The sequence below is a fragment of the Lepisma saccharinum genome, chromosome 9 (genome assembly GCF_977018435.1).
Source record: "Lepisma saccharinum chromosome 9, izLepSacc3.1, whole genome shotgun sequence".
NCBI lineage: Eukaryota > Metazoa > Arthropoda > Insecta > Zygentoma > Lepismatidae > Lepisma > Lepisma saccharinum.
The window spans coordinates 68,236,267-68,257,241 of record NC_139237.1 but is presented as its reverse complement, the minus strand read 5'-3'; the positions used below and the strand labels follow the sequence as shown (position 1 = coordinate 68,257,241).

Sequence of the window (20,975 nt, the reverse complement as noted above, 5' to 3'; positions counted from 1 at the left end):
ATGCTAAGAACTTTTAATGAGTATGGTATAGCTGTCCCTAATAAACAACATGATACAGACTATGAAACATCATAACTTGCCATAATGCTACGAGTATTTCAGGTTGCATAACAGAAGGTTTTCAAGTGTGACAATACTTTGTTCAGTGCCGGCATAATAATACTTCACCTCTTACCACCATGATCGTTAAGGATTTTCTCACCCAGAGGTGGTTTGCAATATTGGATCATACTTTGTATTCACCCACCTGGCTACTTCTTATTACCAACACTAAACTTGCTGACCAAGAGTGGAGAATTTTCAAGCACTATAGACATAACCACAATGAAAAGGATAACAGCTTTTCAGCTTGTCAAAAAACATATGAAACACACAAACAGCACAATACAAGACACTTTAAAAGTGTCGAGGCTGGTCAGCTCTTGAACGACCAATGAGAAAAGTGGATTGTGTGTAAATTGCTTCCCTAGATTGCAACAGACATTTCATTTCTCCTAACCATTCATCCATCTTCATTGACACATCTTGTATATTTCTTGTACTACAGTTAAACGCAAACAAAGATAATATTGTATTATGAATAAGAGAGTATACGATAGTATGTGATGAAAAGGTATTTATGGATAGAACTTACTTCCACTTGGCATTTAGAAATGTACTAAATGCAATCAACAAACAATTCATTATTTTAATATGATTCTTATCCTACTGAAATTGGATTGGCAAGGGTAGTGTTTGAAAATGGCTCCAGCTGTATTTTCTGTAGATATTTGCATTTTTTTATTTGACTGCACCTTTCTTCTACTTTTACTAATCACGATGGAGAGGATGGATGATAAATGGACACTCACAAAGAAACACCCATGAACAGGTCAGGATTTGAACCTGGAACCTTCAATGGGGAGACTAAGTTGACAACTTAATATGATTGGCCATAGAGATGGCAATAGCAGCTGCAAAATGAACATCTTACTATATAATAATGAGAAAATAAATATAAAGAGAACATAAAATTAACTGAAAAAAGAATGTATTTCAAATTCTGATTTTACATTACAATTCTTGATATGTTTACCAAAATACAAACACACATACAATAGATATCACTAATATGACAGGTACAATGTTTTAATGAATGAAACTTTACAGTGTATGGGATTATCACGCAGTTGTGAATAAATGATAAAAAAAAAACAAAAAAAAACTGGTTCTTCACAACACAAACAAGACAGGTTCATCCAGTTCATCTGGAATAATTTCTTGCAATGACTACAAATAGAATAAATGATAACAAAAGTGTTCTTCTAATGAAAAACAAATATTGGTGATGAGAAGTTGAATTCATTTTCACAAATCATTTATGTTGGCCTAGTTCATGATTGGGGATTATTGAAAACATTAGTTGTAACAGTTGACATGTTGAAACCTGCAGACCAAGTTGGTTACAAAGCAGCGAGACCAGGGAAGAAAGTTTTAAGCAAGTAAATGACCTTTGATGTTGATTTACCAGAAAGGTTGACAACAGGTTAATAATAATTTGCTTATTCTGGTTTCTGTACATATTCCAAAATACTAGAAAAAGGACCGATTAATCGGTACTCTATCGGTATAGGCCAATATAGGCATATCAGTAAAATTACCGATCCGATAAATCGATAAATATCTGATAATTTAGTGCAAAATTCTGCAATTTTGTTGTAATTTTATGGATAATCTCCATTCCATACTTTCAAAAAAGTAAATGTCTAAATATGCAATTTCTTTTGCACTACAGTCACCTTGAAACACGCACATATTAAGGAGGTCAATGAACCTTACAGGTTCTTCAAGGACCATTTCTAATTTTTTATCGGTTTTCAGTATGAGTAAATTTTATATCGGTACTTTATCGGTATCGGCCAAAATTTGATTTCGGCCCATCCCTACAAAATACATATATTTCATAAACTTACTCCCCCTCACATTCACGTTTGAGTGTGTTAAAATGCAAATACACATAGGAAAGTGCAGAGTCGGATGTCGTGGAAAATGTGAATGATGGAGACGTGAAGGAAGGTGGTGCAAATTCAGGTGGAAATAACACAATGAAATGTCACGAATGTGATCAAATGTTATGTTGGGTTGCAAGCATAATGGCAGCAAAATGGTGCCAAGACTAGTTGTTTGTTTTGATGTACTCATTATATTTCTGTGGTCTACGGGCAAATTTTAATGACAGCCTGTATATTTATTTTTAATCATTTTACACCATTTTATTACTTCATTCAGTTAACCTTTGATGCTAGTCTGTGTTCCATGCTATTAGTTTTAAGAGTAAATTTGAAATTACAGTATACACTACTACTATAATAATTATATGAGAAACTAATGATAGCGGAGTGATAAATGATACTTCATGTGGTTCAGTACAGACCAGACTGTAAGTGTCATGTTAAGGGGGAGAGGGACAATTTCTCTCTGAGGCAGCTAGGAGCACTGTTGCCAACTTAGCTCTTTTTGGGTCAGATCTGGCTCTTTTGTGCTCTCGTTTGGCTGTGAACTGTGACACCTGCCCCACTATGATGCCATCACTAGCCCCGGACCACACAGACCAACTTGTGACACGCCTGTACATTTTGCACGTGACGTGATATTATTATATTGTTTGCATCGACCCACCCCCTTTTACCTCTCCAGCTACTTTTATATAGTGCATTGACTGAGGTGAAGATGACAATATTGTTATCCGGTAATCCCTTATTTTCGATTCATACAACCATGGGTAGATTGAGATGGGTGATGCCGTCAGATCTAGATGGTGAAAACTAAGAATAGATTGTCATCACTTTGAAGTTACCGGTAATAGCAGCACCCCCATCCCCTTGACAACTAAAATTACCATGGGAGGCACTTTATCAGCTTTTGTAAATCTAGCTCCTTGAAATTCAACTTTAGCTCGATTTAAGGTGAAATTTAGCTCTATTATGTTCATCAGGTTTGGAAACACTGCAGCCCTTCTGGACAGATTCGGTTGGGAGGTGTTCGATCATCCATCGTATGACCGCAGGGAAACTTACTTTCTGGATGCACCTAATACTTATTCATCATACTTTTCAAACACGCTATCTAGCTTAATAATCAACTTCCAAAACTGCTTCCACTTGCAACACTGGGAGAAATCCATACTCTCAAATTATGCATGGATTTTCTTTAGTAGCAGTGCCCATTCCAAAGATATTGAAATAAATGAATGCCTGGTGTGAAATTGTCACACCTGACCTTTATAGAAGATATGTATGTGTTAGTAATTAGAAGAATAAGAATATTATTTAAAAATAAAACTTTTTCAGCAAAAATGAAATTGGCATGATAAAATTAGTCATGCCATCCCTTAAAACTCATTAATCAATACAAATATGACTGTCTGGAACATTAATTGAGCCACAGTATGGTTCCAAAGTCTCATATATGTAATTATCCCAACTGTACCAATTTGGCACTGCATAACTGACATACAGTCCCGATCTGGCACTTAAGGTATAATGAGGAAGTATAACGATCAAAAATGATGACAGGACAAACACAAAGGAACATCCATCTCCAGGCTATGACTCAAACCCAGAACTTTTTCTGGAGAATTTGCATGTCCATTCTTATCTCTATGTAGAGTACATAAGTTTTATATTGAACAAAATAGCACAATATAGGCAGCAAGGTGCACCTTCTCTAATTATTTGCTTAAATTATTATATCATTAACCTATCAAAGAATTTTATAATTCTAGAATCTGAAGCTTATTGATTGTAATCTGCATAGAATTCCAGTTTCTCTACAGATTTATTATTAATCCCTTCCCTGCGACGACCTTGAAGAGTAGTGCGAAAAAAAAAAATTTCATCTATATATAGATGCAACCGCAAATTTGTTTCATCATAAATAATGCAAAAACTAACTATAAAAAGACTTCCCACAAATTAAAACTAAGGAAAACAATTTACATATAGACTCTGCCGCAAATAAACATTCCATACAGCATTCCCTCCTGCATAGAGCACCATGCCATGAAGGCACATTTAGGGAATTTGGGGGTAGGGCTCCACATTAGGGGGGATCGAAAAAAGCAAATTTTTTATGATGCTTTTGGGGTAGAGCGGAAAAGTTGCCTCTATACATAAGTAACTTCTGTTCAAAATTTCACCACCCTAGGATAATGTCTTCTGTTCTGGCAAGGGACGTGAAATTTCAAAAAATTAGTAAAATCGGCAATTTTTTTTTTTATTTTTGAAATTTTTTTCAAATTTCACAGTACTTTGAGGTAGTGTGCAAAAGTTGCACCTATGTATGGTTGATTACAGTGCAAAATTTGGCGCCCCACGGACAATATGTTCTGTTCTGGCAAGGAGCCTGAAATTACCCAAAAATTGACAAATACACTGGTTTTTCATTATTTAACTAACATTTATTAAACATAAACCAGAATTGTCATACACTCGCATACTATTAGATATAAGAATTAAGAAATAAGTATTCAAAATTAAAAGTATGAAAATGTGTGTTTTGTGGGTAATAATAATGTAAAATATGTGTCTTTAGGTTTTGTACTGTCTCTTGCACCTAAATTCAGGCATGGCCTTCCTCGATTTCAGAGTGAGAGTTCGGACATTGACAATGATCATTTAACAGGTCTTTACTTCGATGGCCGACGTGACAAAACATTGTGAACAGAAAAGGAGGATGATAAATACTACCAAAGAACAATTGTAGAGGAACACTATTCCTTGGTGAAACAACCAGGATCTAGCTACATTGGTCATGTTACACCAGCTTCAGGATCAAGTCTGGCCATTGCTGAAAGTATTTACGACTATATCACAGCAGAAGTGCCCGGAGGTTTAAACCATATTCTTGTTCTAGGGTGTGATGGAACGGTCGTAAATACTGGAGTTCACAATGGGGTACTGCGTCGTCTTGAACTGAAGATCGGGATAGCTGTGCAATGGGCTGTTTGTCAACTACATTTCAACGAATTGCCTCTCCGCCACTTGTTCGAGTCCCTCGATGGTCCCACCTCCGGACCCAATTCCTACACTGGTTGCATTGGAAAATCTTTGAAGGCGTGTGAGCTGTTTCCAGTGGTAACATTTGAGCCAGTTAACTGCACCTTGCCATCAGATGATATATCCACTTTGAGTAAGGACCAGAAGTATCTGAGGGATATTGCTCTCGCCGTTAGCTCACACATGTGTCCTCCAGGTCTTGCTAAGCGCGATCCAGGTCCCCTAAACATGTCCGGCTGGTTGACAACAGCCAACAGGATATTAAGACTGTATGTTTCCACCACGGAACCATCAGACAACTTACGTACCATAGTAAAGTTCGTTATCAGGGTGTATGTGCCATCTTGGTTCCGCATCAAAATCCATCATTCAATTAAGGATGGAGCTCGGCATCTTTACCATTTCATTCAGTCATCTAGATACTTGGATCAAGTTAACCGCAACGTCATCGACCCAGTGATTTCTCGGAATGCTTACTTCGCATCTCGAGAAAACATTCTGCTCGCGATGCTGACTGATAAGAGAACACATATCAGAGCCCTTGGCATTCGAAGAGTCATAAAAGCACGAGAATCATGTGAGACGGTTGGACACGTTGGGATTAGAAAGTTTGATATTCCAAAAATAAACTTCGAAGCAAACGACTATATCGAACTAATTGACTGGTCTTCCAGCGAAGTAACTCCATCACCAATACTCGATGATGTGACTACAGAAGATTTGAAAAGTATGCTGAAAGAACCAATACCAATTGACTGGACTTTTACAAAGTTCCCATGCCACACACAAGCTGTGGAAAGAACAGTAAAATTGGTTACGGAGGCCTCAAAGAAAGTGTGTGGTCATAAAAAACGGGATGGATTTATTCGCTGCACTCTGAAATCGAGAAAGGCCATGCCTGAATTTAGGTGCAAGAGACAGTACAAAACCTAAAGACACATATTTTACATTATTATTACCTACAAAACACACATTTTCATACTTTTAATTTTGAATACTTATTTCTTAATTCTTATATCTAATAGTATGCGAGTGTATGACAATTCTGGTTTATGTTTAATAAATGTTAGTTAAATAATGAAAAAACAGTGTATTTGTCGATTTTTGGGTAATTTCAGGCCCCTTGCCAGAACAGAACATATTGTCTGTGGGGCGCCAAATTTTGCACTGTAATTAACCATACATAGGTGCAACTTTTGCACACTACCGCAAAGTGCTGTGAAATTTGAAAAAAATTTCAAAAATTAAAAAAAAAATGCCGATTTTACTAAATTTTTGAAATTTCACGTCCCTTGCCAGAACAGAAGACATTATCCTAGGGTGGTGAAATTTTGAACAGAAGTTACTTATGTATAGAGGCAACTTTTCCGCTCTACCGCAAAAGCATCATAAAAAATTTGCTTTTTTCGATACCCCCTACTCCACATCCCCACCGCTATTCTCGATCTAGGCCATTTTGGAGGTGATGTGATCAGCACCATCCTCCGGCCACCTTTACACTCCAGGGTTGCCCCCAGATACACATTGATTTGAGATTGGGTGAGCCCCAGAGATACTTTATGCAGGGACTAGGGTGGTAAAATTCCAACCTCAGAACACCCACCCCTGGAATTGAACCTGGGTCTCCTGCATGGCAGTCAGGCACCCTACCAACTAGACCACCGTGCCTCTAATTCCATTCGCGCCAAAAAAAAACAAAACAATGGTTTCGTTTTTGCCGACAGCCCACATAGTCTAATAATAGCATGGAAAAGTGGTGTCTATAAAAATAACTTGCTGCAATACAAGAACCGTTAATTTTCAAATACAGTATATATATATATATATATATATATATATATATATATATATATATATATATATATATATATATATATGCGCTCTGCAAAAAAGGTCCAATTTTAGAGAGTCTATATATACTTCCGCCGCAGGAAATGGGTTAAAAAGAACACAATTATTTTTAGATGTGAAATAATACCATAAATACCCTTCATATTACAATTTTAGGATATCACAAATTAAACTAACACCATATTTCAGCACTTTGAAGTGATTCAGGGTAAAAGAAAACAAACAAATAATAAAAAAAATAATCCACAATAACAAAAAGTGCATATACATTCATATGAACGAAATTACCGCCACCAGACTTGCTCCCAAATGCCATACTTACTCTCTGACTTAGAATCCTATTTATTGGTGCATGGGTTTATAAACAAGAATTATTATCGCTCTATTTCTTGGAACAGGAACTCAAGCTTAAAGTACTTTTTTTTCTCTCTCTTTTTTTTCGTCCTTCTTTTCTTAAACGCACTCAAGTAACAACAAAATGCAATTTACAAAGTCAAAGGACACAATACTAAAAATATCTCCAGCAATTCATGCATACAAATGCAATGCTTTAAAGGGTAGTAGGATAAAAGTAAGCTGTGAAGACTATGAAGCTTATTTTTAATCTGAATGCAGACCTAAAGGGTCATCAAAGAGCTTATTAGTCAGTCACAACAGGATCAGTTATCAACACATCAACCAGTACAGGGTATTCCACAAAAAACACACCAAATTAATCTTGTCACTTATTTACAATCTCATGTGAAATTCATTTGCACACAAAAAACATTTAATTTCGTTAACAGACCAAAAAAATACTCACTTCTTTTCTTTTAAAGTTTACAAAGAAACTGTGACATTATTTATGAAATCTGAGAAATTCTAAACATTTTTAATTACAAATTTTAATTCATAATGTTATTTTTATAATAAAAGAAAACAAAGTTTCAAGACAGAGATACTTACTATTAACAAATCCTTGGCATTTCCGTAAGTGTTCGCAAAATTTCACAAAACATATTATAGGTAGTAAAAAAAGTTAGACACAAAGAAAACAAGAAATAAACAAAAAGAAACAACTATGAAGGTTTACACAAATCATGATTATTTTCTATTAAGCTGACATTTTTATAAGTTCTCAAAAAAAAATTAAAAACAAACTATTTGACTGTAGCAAAGTTATTACATCTTTATTTTACAGAAAAAAAATGTTCTGTTTCATGAAATTCTGTTTATTTTTTCCTGCGAGACAAAATATTCTTGTCCATAGATCTGTACATGCTGTTTACCTCGTGATGGGAGCGTCTTTCTTTTGAAACACTCCGAGACCTGTCATCAGACTTCTTGTATTGCTTAGTTTTATCTTTTTCCTTCTTTCTTCGATGCCTAGAATCCTCTGAAGCAGATCCACTGAAAATCAAAGCAGAAGAAAACCTTTTAATATAACTGAAATGCAACAAGTAAAAGATGTATCCAGAATTTCTGATAAAGAAATATACTGGACATGCCAACACACACATACATTTATTTGCTCCCAGTCATACAATGGATATTATTATTATTATTATTATTACTGCATTATTTATCAGACAAAAGGCTGCATCCATTTTTATGGTTTGGATCACAAAACTTTCATTTGTAACAATTTAAGTATAACATAACAATGTTCTCTGCGTCACAAGTGCATTGCCCCAAGAAAATGTGCTTGCCAGAATAGAGAAGAGTTGATGCTTGATAACCATTCAGAATAAGACAACTAGTGCTTCTGGAAAAAAAATGCCAAGTAGGGCTTACCTAACACCACACTGTTATAGACTCCTACCAAAACCATAGTCTATATTCTTAACAATGTAGTAATTTATAATTGTTCAGAATAATTACAACAGTGAGAAGTACTGTATTAGTACAATGCCATATCAATCTGACAGTTTGATAGCTGTACATTTGCTCACGAAATAATCAGAATTTTATTAGTTATAATTTACATTGAATGCATAGACATTGGTTGTTATGTGGAGGAAGATAATCTACTCTCACCAGTTTATTCACGGCTCCATTTAATTGTTTAACAACTGAATGGAGCAATGAAGAAAATGACAAGAGAAGCTGTAATTTATTTTTCAAGTCCACTTTAGCGACATAATTTGGCACCAGATTAATTAAAATATTGCCCATGTTGCAGAATTTGCAGGACACCCAGACATCAAGAAAGTATCATTTTGGAATTTCGTACCACCCACGAGACAGGTTCTCGTAAATTTATCTGCCAGTGTCAGTGTTTAAAACCCCAGTCCACACAAATGAGGTTCTCAAATACTGATTTGCTCAGACCAAATCGAACATAGATTTTTATGATACCAATCACATTCATACAGGCCAGTTGAAATCAGTGTAGCACCATATCGAAGACAAAAATTCCTAACACGAACAATATTTCTAAATCGCTCATTTTCCTAGTTTGATGAGCCAATGGTTAAAAGGTACAAAGTTGATATAACTTTTCGGATTAGAAGGAAATAATTTCTAACCATCTTTAATTCAAAACTAGAAAAATGCAACCATTAGATTTTACTGCGCAATGAATAGAGATATGGTATCTCTTGACTCTTTGACATATCAATACATTACAGTTATTTTATTCCACACTGGCATTCAAACACTGCTGACTTTCATTCAAGTGACTACACACTTCACATTTAAGCAAATGTATGTCTGTTTGTGTCTATATATACACACTATTGGGCATATAGAGGGAAAGAGCAGGTGGAAACACAACCATAAAGCTATTAAGCTATTTATTAATTGCACAAAAGCAAGTAATCGAAAGGAAGTGACGTCTTTAACATTTAATACATCTAAATAACAGATAATATGAAAAATTTAATGATGCATCCACATGTTGCTTATATTTATCCACAATGGTTTAAAAAAATGTGCTGTATTGCAAAAGTTTTGCAAGATGCAGTTAAGAAGATGTGAACTGAATGTCATAATGAAAGTACTGAAAAAAAAAATATACATGACAATTGAGCAAAACATGGGACTAGAAATTTTTCCCGTCCCTAAATGAAGAAGTTGGAATAAGAGCAACTCCCCTTTAATTTTAAATTGGGTTCAGTTTCCAGGGAAGGTGATCTAGGGTGTAGATTTTCACCCACTTCCTTATTTTCATTCCTTTCTAGTAGGGATGGGACCAATTAATCAGTACTCTATCGGTATCGGACGATATAGGCATATTGGTGAATCGGTTTATCGGTACCGATTATTTTACCGATCTGATATATGGTTAAATATCTGATAATTTAGTGCAAATTTCTGCATTTTGTTGTAATTTTATGGATAATCTCATACCCTACTTTCAAAAAAGTAAATGTCTAAATATGGAACTTCCATTGCACTGCAGTCACCTCGAAACACATTTATTAAGGAGATCAATGAACATTTTTGGTTCTTCACGGACCATTTCTAATTTTATATCGGATCGGTAGAATATCGGTTATCGTCCCATACTTTCTAGTAATGATAATGCATTTTTATAGTGCCTATAAATGTCTATTTTGAGGTACAGTGCCTATTTGGCATAACCTTGCCTATCTTACTCCTTCTTGGTCAATACTTTGCCTTTCTCTACAAACGGCAGAATGCCCTCTCTTGTTTTGTAAATAATAATAATCTGTTGCGCAACAGCCCATGAAGGGCCTAGGCATACCTACCGACTTCCGATCTCCCTCCCACGCTATCCTTCGTCACCTCTAAGCATGGAGATCTTCAACCAGTATTGGAATAGTCGGGGGGTCAGCCCGACGTATCCCCAGCTGTTATAGTAGGTCTTCTCGACCGGATTACGCTCGCTCACTCACTCGGAGCTCCCCAATTTCCTCACGATGGTGGTTTGCCACCGGTCCTATACGTAGGCCGAATAAATTCCGACCAGAGCCGGATTCGAACCTACGCCGTCCCGCAGCGAACGATCTCAAGACGAGTGAACGCCTTAACCCGCTCGACTACTACGGAGGACCTTGTTTTGTAAATAGCCTTCATTAATTTCACCTAACTACCGAAAACACAAAAAATCATGTCAATTGATGTGCACCTGATTATGAAAATTAATAAATCAGTTAGTGTTCAATGCCCAATTTTTAGTGCCTTCTAAGTGCCTGCAGTGAAACCTCAATTTTACGTTGTTCAGGGGACCAAGTTGAAATGCAGGAAAATAAAGAATGCATGTATAATGTGAGAAAATATAAAACCAGGAAACATAAAATTGAGGTTTCACTGTATTTCCTTCATATTTGGTGCCTATTTTAAAAGTTTCTAAAAAAACAATACCCTGGCGATCTGACGGAAATTTTCCAGAATTTACATAGAATTTCTTGCGGCTCAACCAGTTTCTTATCAATGGATACCCATGTGTATGACCGTGGGAGTAAAGGTTGACAGAGCATTGTGTATATCAGATTGCTTCCACTGTGGCAGAGATCAACTGATTCATTTGGTTTATTTTACTTTGCTTTTCTGCCACTTTTGGCTAATTGCGAAGGTGAGAATGAATGATGTTATGATGAAATTGTTGAGGGACTCGCAAAGAACACCCATGACCAGGCTGGAACCCCTAGCATTGTAGCATGCTGTGCTAACCAATCAACAGAAGAGATTGAGAACAGTAGCTCAGCGCTACTTTCGGACACTGTTATTTTACAAGATCAGATGTGTACTTCAACAGTGCCAAAGGAAACTTAAAGACTCATGTTGCATTTAAAAGTCGATGTTTTTCCTCTACTGATTTTTTACCTGACATTCTTGGCTATTTGCAACTATGAGAACAAATGAGGATTACACAAGACTGACCATTGAATAAAACACACCATGCGCTGTGGACGTCCAGTTGGTAGGGTGTGTGACTGAAATGTAGGAGACCCACATTGGATGATTTCAGATGGGAACTTTTCAGACCTTATCCCTGCACAAGGCTGTTCTGTGAGTTTACACAGCCTCTAATGAATGGGCACTCCTGGGGGATAAAGGTGGCAGGAGCATGGTCCTGTTCACATCATCACCAACTACGACAACAATCAAGAATGTGGAGCCTACCTCCCCATTGCAGATCCTTCGATGGTGACATTGTGATTCAATGGTTAAACAGGGTTAACAGACAGAAATTTTCCAGAATTTACATAGAATTTCTTGCGGCTCAACCAGTTTCTTATCAACATCATCACCTAAATTCTATGTAAATTCTGGAAAATTTCTGTCCGAGATCGCCAGGGTATTGAGGCAGTTAAAAATGGTTGGAAACAGTTTCTACATATATGCCTATTGATTGCTTGTTCCCTTTTCCACTTCCTTTCAAATTTATCTCATTCTTGCCTATTTTCAATCAAACACACTTTTGTTTAAATATTCTTTCCACCTCTCGAGAAAGACAGCAGATGTTGCCAAACAGTTTGCAATAAAAAAAAATGTGTACAGTTTGCATTTTAGTCTTCGAAACTTTATTTATTGAGATATTTATCAAACTATGTAGTTGTACAGTGGATATGCAAGTATTACATGCCAAATTGTCCACGGCTATTATCACTAATATTTCTCTTGCATCCTATGCATTTTAACCTTTTGCTGCCCAAGGCCTTTTCACATGTAAGCCTCTCTGTCCCGAGCCGATTTTGAGCAAAATGCAGAGTTTCAATTAAATGAGTGTAGATCGAAGGCTAATTGCCCTAGAGAGATGAGTGATATACCGTTGTACGCGGAATGAACCAGAGATTCAGACTATATGAAATTTTTGCAAATTCGGCGTATATGTGGCGGGGGGGGAGGGGGCTAACTCTCAAAATTCCAAAATTTCGGAAAAAAAATTTTGTTCCCCCACCCTCCCCTCAAGCAAAAAGTACATGACAGTGTCGACATGCACATGGAAATGATCACTAACATGTAAGGAACACAAAAATATTTGCATTATTATCATATGACCAATGTAACTTGAGTTATACCCCCAAAAGGAATTGTCGGCATGCCACCGATTCAAGCTTCAAAATGCAGCGGTACCTTGAAATGACTTTAGCTCAGAGACTATTTGCCCTGGAGATATGAACGATATACCGTTGTACGCAGAATGAATCACAGATTCAGACGATATATAATTTATGCACATTCGGCACACATATGGAGGGGGAAAGGGGGGAAATCCCTGATTTTTTTTTAAAATGGGGTTTCTCCCCCCTGCCCCCGAAAAAAAGGATATGAAAAGTTCAAAATGCACATAGAAATTATCGCTGACATGTAAGGAACACAAAAGTATTTGCATTATTATCATATGACCAATGTAACTTGAGTTGTACCCCCAAAAGGAATGGTCGGCACGCCACTGATTCAAGCTTGAAAATGCAGAGTTACATTGAAATGACTATAGCTCAGAAACTAAATGCCCTAGAGATATGAAAGATATACCGTTGTACGCAGAATGAATCACTGATTCAGACGATATATAATTTATGCACATTCGGCGTACATATGGAGGGGGAAAGGGGGGAAATCCCCTCAAAAATACTTTTCTTTAAAAAAATGGTGTTTCCCCCACCCCCCAAAAAATGTCAAAATGCAAAATTTATGCAAATTTGGCGTATGTATGGAGGGGGAGAAAAACCCCAAAAATTATTTTAAAAAATTGTCACCACCCAAAAAATGTCCTCGCACTTGGGCACAAAACGACACCTACGCACAACATTCACGGACGAAAAGCTACAACGTAGTGACAAATGAGCGCCAATTCTTGCAGCTGCTTGAAATTCTATTTTTAGACTGAGCTGCAGTGCCTTACGAGATATAGTTTAGAAATATATGATTGATTGAATTGGTGTTATAAGTCCACTTTATGCACAGTAAGGCTAATCGGGACTGGACCTACAGTTCAAAGTGGAATCCGAACCACTATGTGCCTCCGCCGGGTAGTTTAGAAATATAATTTTAATGCTTACAGAATTGTATCTTTTTGATGATTTGTGTTCTTTTCATTTTACAGCAACTTAAGTGCCTGAGAAACTTAAGTAATAATGTTTCTTTAGCTTTATTGGTGTGACAATACAAGTACTTCCACTTGCTTTGGCAGCATTAATAGCAATGACTTCTTGCAATTGAAGTTTCGTTCTGACTTGCTTCACAGTTACATCTTACACATAAAACTTTTCCTGAATGGAATTAGAACTAGATTCAAAATTCTATATTTTAAAATGCCTAAAGATTCATACAGTAAATAGTGCATATGATTAGGCAATGTGGGGGTTAAATAAGAGCAATTCCTGTTTTTAAAGAATTATCCACACTTGCAAGGTGCCGTCACATACACATAAAATGCATGCATGCAATAGGCAGATTTTCATGCATAACGAATTCTGTTTATGCCCTTCATGTTGCTGTTTGCAACTTGTGGCAGACTAAGGCACTAACACTTATGTTATTGTGGGCAATAATCCTCTCACTCAGTACTGTGACAATTCAGCCAGTTTGTTATTGTTCTTATGAACGAATAAAAAAAATTAAAAAAGTATGATCTCCGTGCATGATGTATGATGAATGGATATGGGGGGCATGAAGATGATGTGATCAATACCATTCTCTGAGTGCCTTGACTTCTAGATATCCATTGTTGAGAGTCTGGATGAGCAGTCACTTATATTGAGACACTAGCACAACCTGTTATCGCCCAATCCAGGAATCAATCCAAGGTCATCAACGCAGCAGTTAGATGACATACAAACTGGACCAAAATTGTGTGTGTTCTTTAATACATCTGTGTGTGTTCTTTAATACATCTGTAAATAAGCAGTCTCTTTTCTTTTCTAAGGCTAAACACATCAAAGTAATTTAGTTACATACATATACAAAGGATGTGAATATATAATTTGTTCAGTGGATCTGATGTTCTGGATTGCTGTGTGAAATTTAGGTTTATTATCCAGCCAATTTAAATTTATCACAGCAATTCTCCCTCATTAACTCTTTAAGTGGGTATGACAGATATATCCATTATGCCCACTTGTTACCTACAGTAGGTTCGACGGATATATCCATCCTCGACATTCTCTGGTATAATCCTCCTGCATATGACAAGCTACAGACCTGCTTCTTTTTATATTGAGTTAGTTCCGCAATGAGATGTCACTCTTCAGAAGCTCCAGAGTATTTAACTTGCCATAATCACATCGAGATGGAGACAGTGCTTCCACGGTGGCACTCTGCTTGTATATAATATAGTATAAAATCTGTGCTCAGAGCTGAGGTGCATGTCAATTCCGGAGCCGCAGGAGCATTTTTCTTCATCGACAATGAGGATGAGTGATAATGAAAATGATGAAGGGAAACTCACAAACAACAACCATGCACAGGCCAGGATTCGAACCTGGGACCCATGAATTCTTGCAATTTGAGGTCTTGCATTTTCAAAATGATAGCTCAAAACAGCAAAATGAATCTTCCATCTATCTTGTTTTAGTATTGAATATAAACTTTGGAGAGTGATGAGCAATTGTAATTTTTAAAATTTGGCATTTGAAACTTACCCACTTAAGGGGTTAATATTTAAGGATGCTCACTAAAAGTTTTGTCAACTTTCGAAAAATCCACTTTATGCTCAGATAGGCTAATTGTGACTAAACCTACAGCATAAAGTAGGATTGGACCCACTGTGCAATGTTCCTTCACTGGCAAATAAACACAAGGCACCTTGATTACAAGACACTATGCACAGGACAGAAATATGCTAGCAATAGTGCCATATTCTTAATAAATAGGACTGGCAGTTATGCAGAATGGAACAATTAAACATAAACATTAGCTGACATAATTTTCATACTTTGTATTGTGAAGCATTTTGGGCTTCCATAAGATTCTCTACAAAACTGACAGCCTTACCAATAGACGTAATATTAAGTATCTAAGAAAAACATATCTTCGTTTCAACATGTGCTGATTGGACATATGTACCTGTCCTAGAGGACCAGGAAACAAATACAACGCTCAGTGCAGAATTTCAACAAAAAAATTAAAATTCTGACATTGCATCTGTTTAACACAGGTGTCATAAGAGAAGTAATGTACAAGCATGGGTGAATTATTCTGGAGGCCTCATCCTAAACAGATAAAAAGTCAGAACCTTGTTAACATATTTTCTTGTGTGCTGAGCATTTTATTTGTTTCCTGATGGTCTGCACACAACAGGCAAGAACACATTTAAAACACAGCATGTATCTTGTAACTTAACCACACTTGGATGATATTTACAATAATTACATACTTTTCCTGTCCACTTCCCCATGTTAGTCTCTCCAACCCAAAAAGCAACGCAAATTGCATAGTTTACATAAATATGCAACTTGTGAAGTGCATTTTGAAAACTATGTTAACTAACTACCAAATGCATTTTATTTTACCATTCTAACTAATTTCTGTTATACCAAAAATGCCATCTACTCTACAAGGAACAAGAAGTTCTGAATCAAGGACATGCCAGAAAAGGTAACATTATGAGTAAACACTACAAGTTTACACGTGACAAACTGAGAATATAATAATTAAAAAAAATTCAATTGTATTCACTATTTAATGAGAATGAGGCAGATTAATTGGTACTGGGAAATAACAAACCAACCATGCGCAGCGCCTACATACCGATTGCCGGCCTCACTCCCACCAGAGATGGGAGATCATTCAACCAGTTACAAGGTGACGAATGGTCAGCACGAGGAACCCACAGCCATTGTTGTAGGTTTTCTATACGCTACTCATTCGTAGCTCCCCAATTTCCTCACTATGGTGGGTGCCAACCGGTCCCATACACAAGCCGAAATATCACGAGGAAAGTTGTTACATTTCCAGTAGGATTTCACTGATTGATTTGTTGTCTTAAGTCCACTTTATGCACAGTAAGGCTAATTGGGACAGGACCTACAGTTTAAAGTGGGATCCGAACCACTATGTGCCTCCGCCGGGTATCAAACCCGGGATGTGTGTCCGGATGAAAATATACCAATAAGAAATTTGAATAACTCGGCAACCGTTGGTGATAGAAATGTCCAGTTACGTTTATTTGGAAGAGGAAATCATAGAATTTTTTTACCTGCAGATAGCAACAACAACAACAACAACATGATTTTGTTCTTAAGTAACGAGTGAAATGGCGTCGTTTTCTGACTCTGTGAGTCAGAAAATTGAGTGCTGTGTTTGGTTTGCGGACTTAAGTCCGCTGTAACAGTGCAAATGAGATTTAGGCAACAATATAGACAAGAACCACGAGATCTTTATTAATTGTTAGATGGCACAAACAATTGCTGGAAACTGGTTCTTTGTTGAGGAAGAAAGGCAGTGGTAAGAAGCGTGTGAGCAAGCAGAATTGGTGTGATTTGACACGAGATTCTGTAATTGCGCTTCTTTCTTTGAAGTGGGCTACAGTTACGGGAGCAAGTTACCTTGAAATGTTAGAACAGTATGCTGTACCCAGTGTACCTCATGGGTAAATGTTCCAACAAGATCCCCCCCCTGCATTATGCACGTTGTGTCACAAACTTCCTACATAACCATTTCCCTGACAATTGGATTGGGTGGGAGTCCTATTAAATGGCCTCCAAGGTCGCCCGACTTGTCTCCTATGAACATTTTTCTGTGGGCGTATGTCAAGACTATTGAACACCTGTGCAAGGGTTGGACAATCTACGAGAAAGAATTATCAATGCATGTGCGTCTGTGACATGTCAAACATTGCACAACATATGGATTAAGGTTGAGTACCGACTTGATGTTTATCGAGCCACCAAAGGAGCTCACACTGAGATCTACTGATGTGAGAACCGCTATTTTATTTTGCTTATCATAAAATTCTATGATTCCCTCTTCCAAATAAAGGTAACCGGACATTTCTATCACCAACGGTTGCCAAGTTATTTAAATTTCTTATTGGTATATATTCATCTGGACACACTGTACAAGGCAATGACACTACCACTGCACCATCGGGGAGGCCCCATTTTCACTAGGAGACTTAAATCTGTGCACATCCCGTAGCCGGAGCCCAAAGCATGATGCCTTAGACTGCACAGCCACGATGTGGGACTTATTGGATAATATAGGCACACTGATTTATCAGTGAAATTACCGATAATTTTATCAATTTGATACAACTATAAATAACTTGTAACTTAGTGCAAAATTTATATACTTCAGTTTTGTACAGTAAATGTTGAAATATGGACTTCAGTTTTTGTAAACAAAACTCATTACAGTCATTTCTATACTTATATAAATTAAGGAGAGCAATGAATTATTTGTGTTCTTAAAGGAGCATTTGCAATTTTATATTGGGTCAATAGGACCTCCCCGATGGCACATTGGTAGTGTCATCAACTTGTAATTAAGGGGTCCCAGGTTTGATACCCGGTGGAAGCACAAGTGGTTCGGATCCCATTTTAAACTGTAGGTCCAGTCCCGATTAGCCTTACTGTGCATGAAGTGGACTTAACACAACTTTTCAATCAATATTGGGTCAATACATTCTGATGTGGCCGAGTGGTTAGCACATCGTGCTGCAATGCCAAGGGTCCCAGGTTTGAATCCCGTTCGGGCTTGGTTGTTTGTGAATGTCCATTAATCAATTTCATCATTTCATGACTCATCCCCATCTTCGCAAATTAGCCAAAAGGCACAAAACGAGAAGTAAAATGAACTAAATCAATCAATCAATAGATTCTGATTTGATTTTTGTTATTTAGTACCACTTTTCTGCTATTTTTAGCTAATTGTGACTATGAGGATGAGTGGTGATATGATGAAATTGATGAAAGAACACTCACAAAGAACAGCCATGCCCAGGCCGAGATTCGAACTTTGGAACCTCTGGTGTCATAGTATGATGTACTAACCATTCTGCCACAGAGGTTGGCTACTGGGTTAGTAGAATATTGGTTATCGATATATAAATTTTATATTGGCACTTTTGTCAGTGTTGGTTAAAATTTCAGTGGTCTATCCCCACTACTTAAGATTACTACAAACAGCATATATTTTCCTATTACAAATGCTAATGTTCAACAGATCTTTTGTTTATGTTATCAGACCAAATGGAGTTGAAAGGAAACCAGTAAGAAATAATAATTTGTTGAAGCAGTTCCATGATGGCCGAATGCATATTTGTGACAAAATATTTGATATCACAATTGCCAGGTCTTCTGCTATTAACCATATTTTTATCTTTTGTCACTAGATGCTACTGCTTTGATTGCATATTTTCTTAAGTCTTGAGTACTCATATCCTACTGCTGGCAATCAATTCTTTCCCTCTTACAGGATTTTTACATACTCATGTTTGCCTCATTTATTCCATCTTCTCACTAGCTTTAATGGGCAGTCTATTACTTTTAGGAATATATCCATTTAATCCATTTCAGCTTCCACATTATCTTTTACTGTTCTTTTCTGTAAATTATACCAAATATTATATAAGGGTTGCTTAGAAAGTAATGCCCCACATTTCTTTCTCATTCAAGAATGAAGAGAGGAGTGTGCAAATGGAAGGGTAGCAACATTGAAGATTAATGTCCACATGTGTGTAAGTACATGGTCATCCGGCAGATAGCAACATGGTAGTGGTCCGTGAAAATTGCATCTTTGAGTGACACACGTTACAAACAACGAGCAGTAATTGAATTCTTAGTGGCGGAGAAAGAAAGTGTATGGAAATTCTGTGTTCGATAGGAGCACCGGTGGATGCTGGGTGTAGAGAGTTAAGTCTTCAGGAAGTGGAGAAATGGAGCTGCATGATTGGCTGCAATGTGGATGTCCTGCCGAGACATGTTGCAGAGTGCCGATGACATTATTTGAGTGGATCGGCACATCACAAGCCGGCAATTGGCTGAGCAACTTTCAGTCAGTAATGGTAGTGGAATGGCAATAACTGGCACCTTTGGGGTATTCAGAGGTAAGCACAAGATGGGTTCCTCGAAGTCTCACAACCAAGCACAAATCTCTGAACCCCGGAGGGAATCTTGGTCAATTTGGTTGGACTGTGCTCCCCCACCCCTAATAGAGTCCTGATCTGGTGCCGTCAGATTCTCATCTGTTTGGGCCACTGTGTGGGACAAGGTTTGACATAATGTGAGTGCGATTCGTGCAGTGACGACATGGCTCCGTGAACAGGGCACAAACTGGTACAGGGAAGTAATTCAACTCATGTTTCGTGCTGGCGTAAGGCCATATACCTTGATGGAGATTATGTAGAAAAATAACACGTGCAAAGGAAACATTTAGTTATACTGTGAGTGATTTTCATACATTTAAGTAAATAGTGTCAGAGAAAAAGAATGTGGGCATTACTTTCTGAGCAACACTTGTACTTTTTCTGAGGAGGATAATTTGAAGAAGACTGAATAAAAGCTGAACCTGTCAATAAATTAAAAGTTGCCTGACAGGCTTTGGACCTAAAAAGGCTGTCTGTCTTTACAATCTAGCAGTTTAATAGGAATCCCTTAGTCATAAAAATCAAAGCAGTCTAAAAAATGTGCGAGGAATCTACACTAGGACATGCCCGTAACTCTATGGTTATTCAGACATCCAAATTATCCCTTGGTTTCAAAATATACTGAATAATTATAATATGAACAGCCATCATTTGTTGTCCTAATGGATATGTTGCATTTTTATGTACAGGGTAATTCAAAATGAATGGTACAACTTTAGACAGTTATTATGGCGTTACTATTTATGATAGAAAATCAGACAAGGCATCAATATAAAGAAAAACTCTGGAAGTTTTACTCACATTATAAAGATTCAACATGGGAACCACGTGTAATGTGGAAAAGGTCGAACGATAATCAAGTACTTGCTACGCACAAGACAGCAAGTCGTTGTCAACGGTTTCAAAGGCACTAACAATTCGCAGTTGTAACTTTGGCAAATCTCTCTGAAGGGTGAAACATATACATTACTACTGAAATGCATGCGGAAACGTCTTTGTACCATTGTGATTCTCGATAGTTCCAAGATACTGGTCATTAGCCATTTAGCGACACTGGCAATCCTGATGGAGGATTGGCTAAGCAGAATAAGCCCGCTAAGTGGGAATAA

General features: G+C 37.1%; 1 protein-coding gene across 5 annotated transcripts in view; it reads right to left on the bottom strand.

Annotated features, from left to right (window-relative positions):
* Srrm234 (Serine-arginine repetitive matrix 2/3/4) overlaps positions 1-20,975 on the bottom strand; it is a 369,905-nt gene that overhangs the window by 21,774 nt on the left and 327,156 nt on the right. For all 5 annotated transcript variants that reach the window (XM_083128349.1, XM_083128350.1, XM_083128351.1 and 2 more), the window contains one exon: positions 8,156-8,276. In XM_083128349.1, coding sequence (XP_082984475.1) covers positions 8,156-8,276 — 121 coding nt within the window. The remainder of the gene's footprint in view (positions 1-8,155; positions 8,277-20,975) is intronic.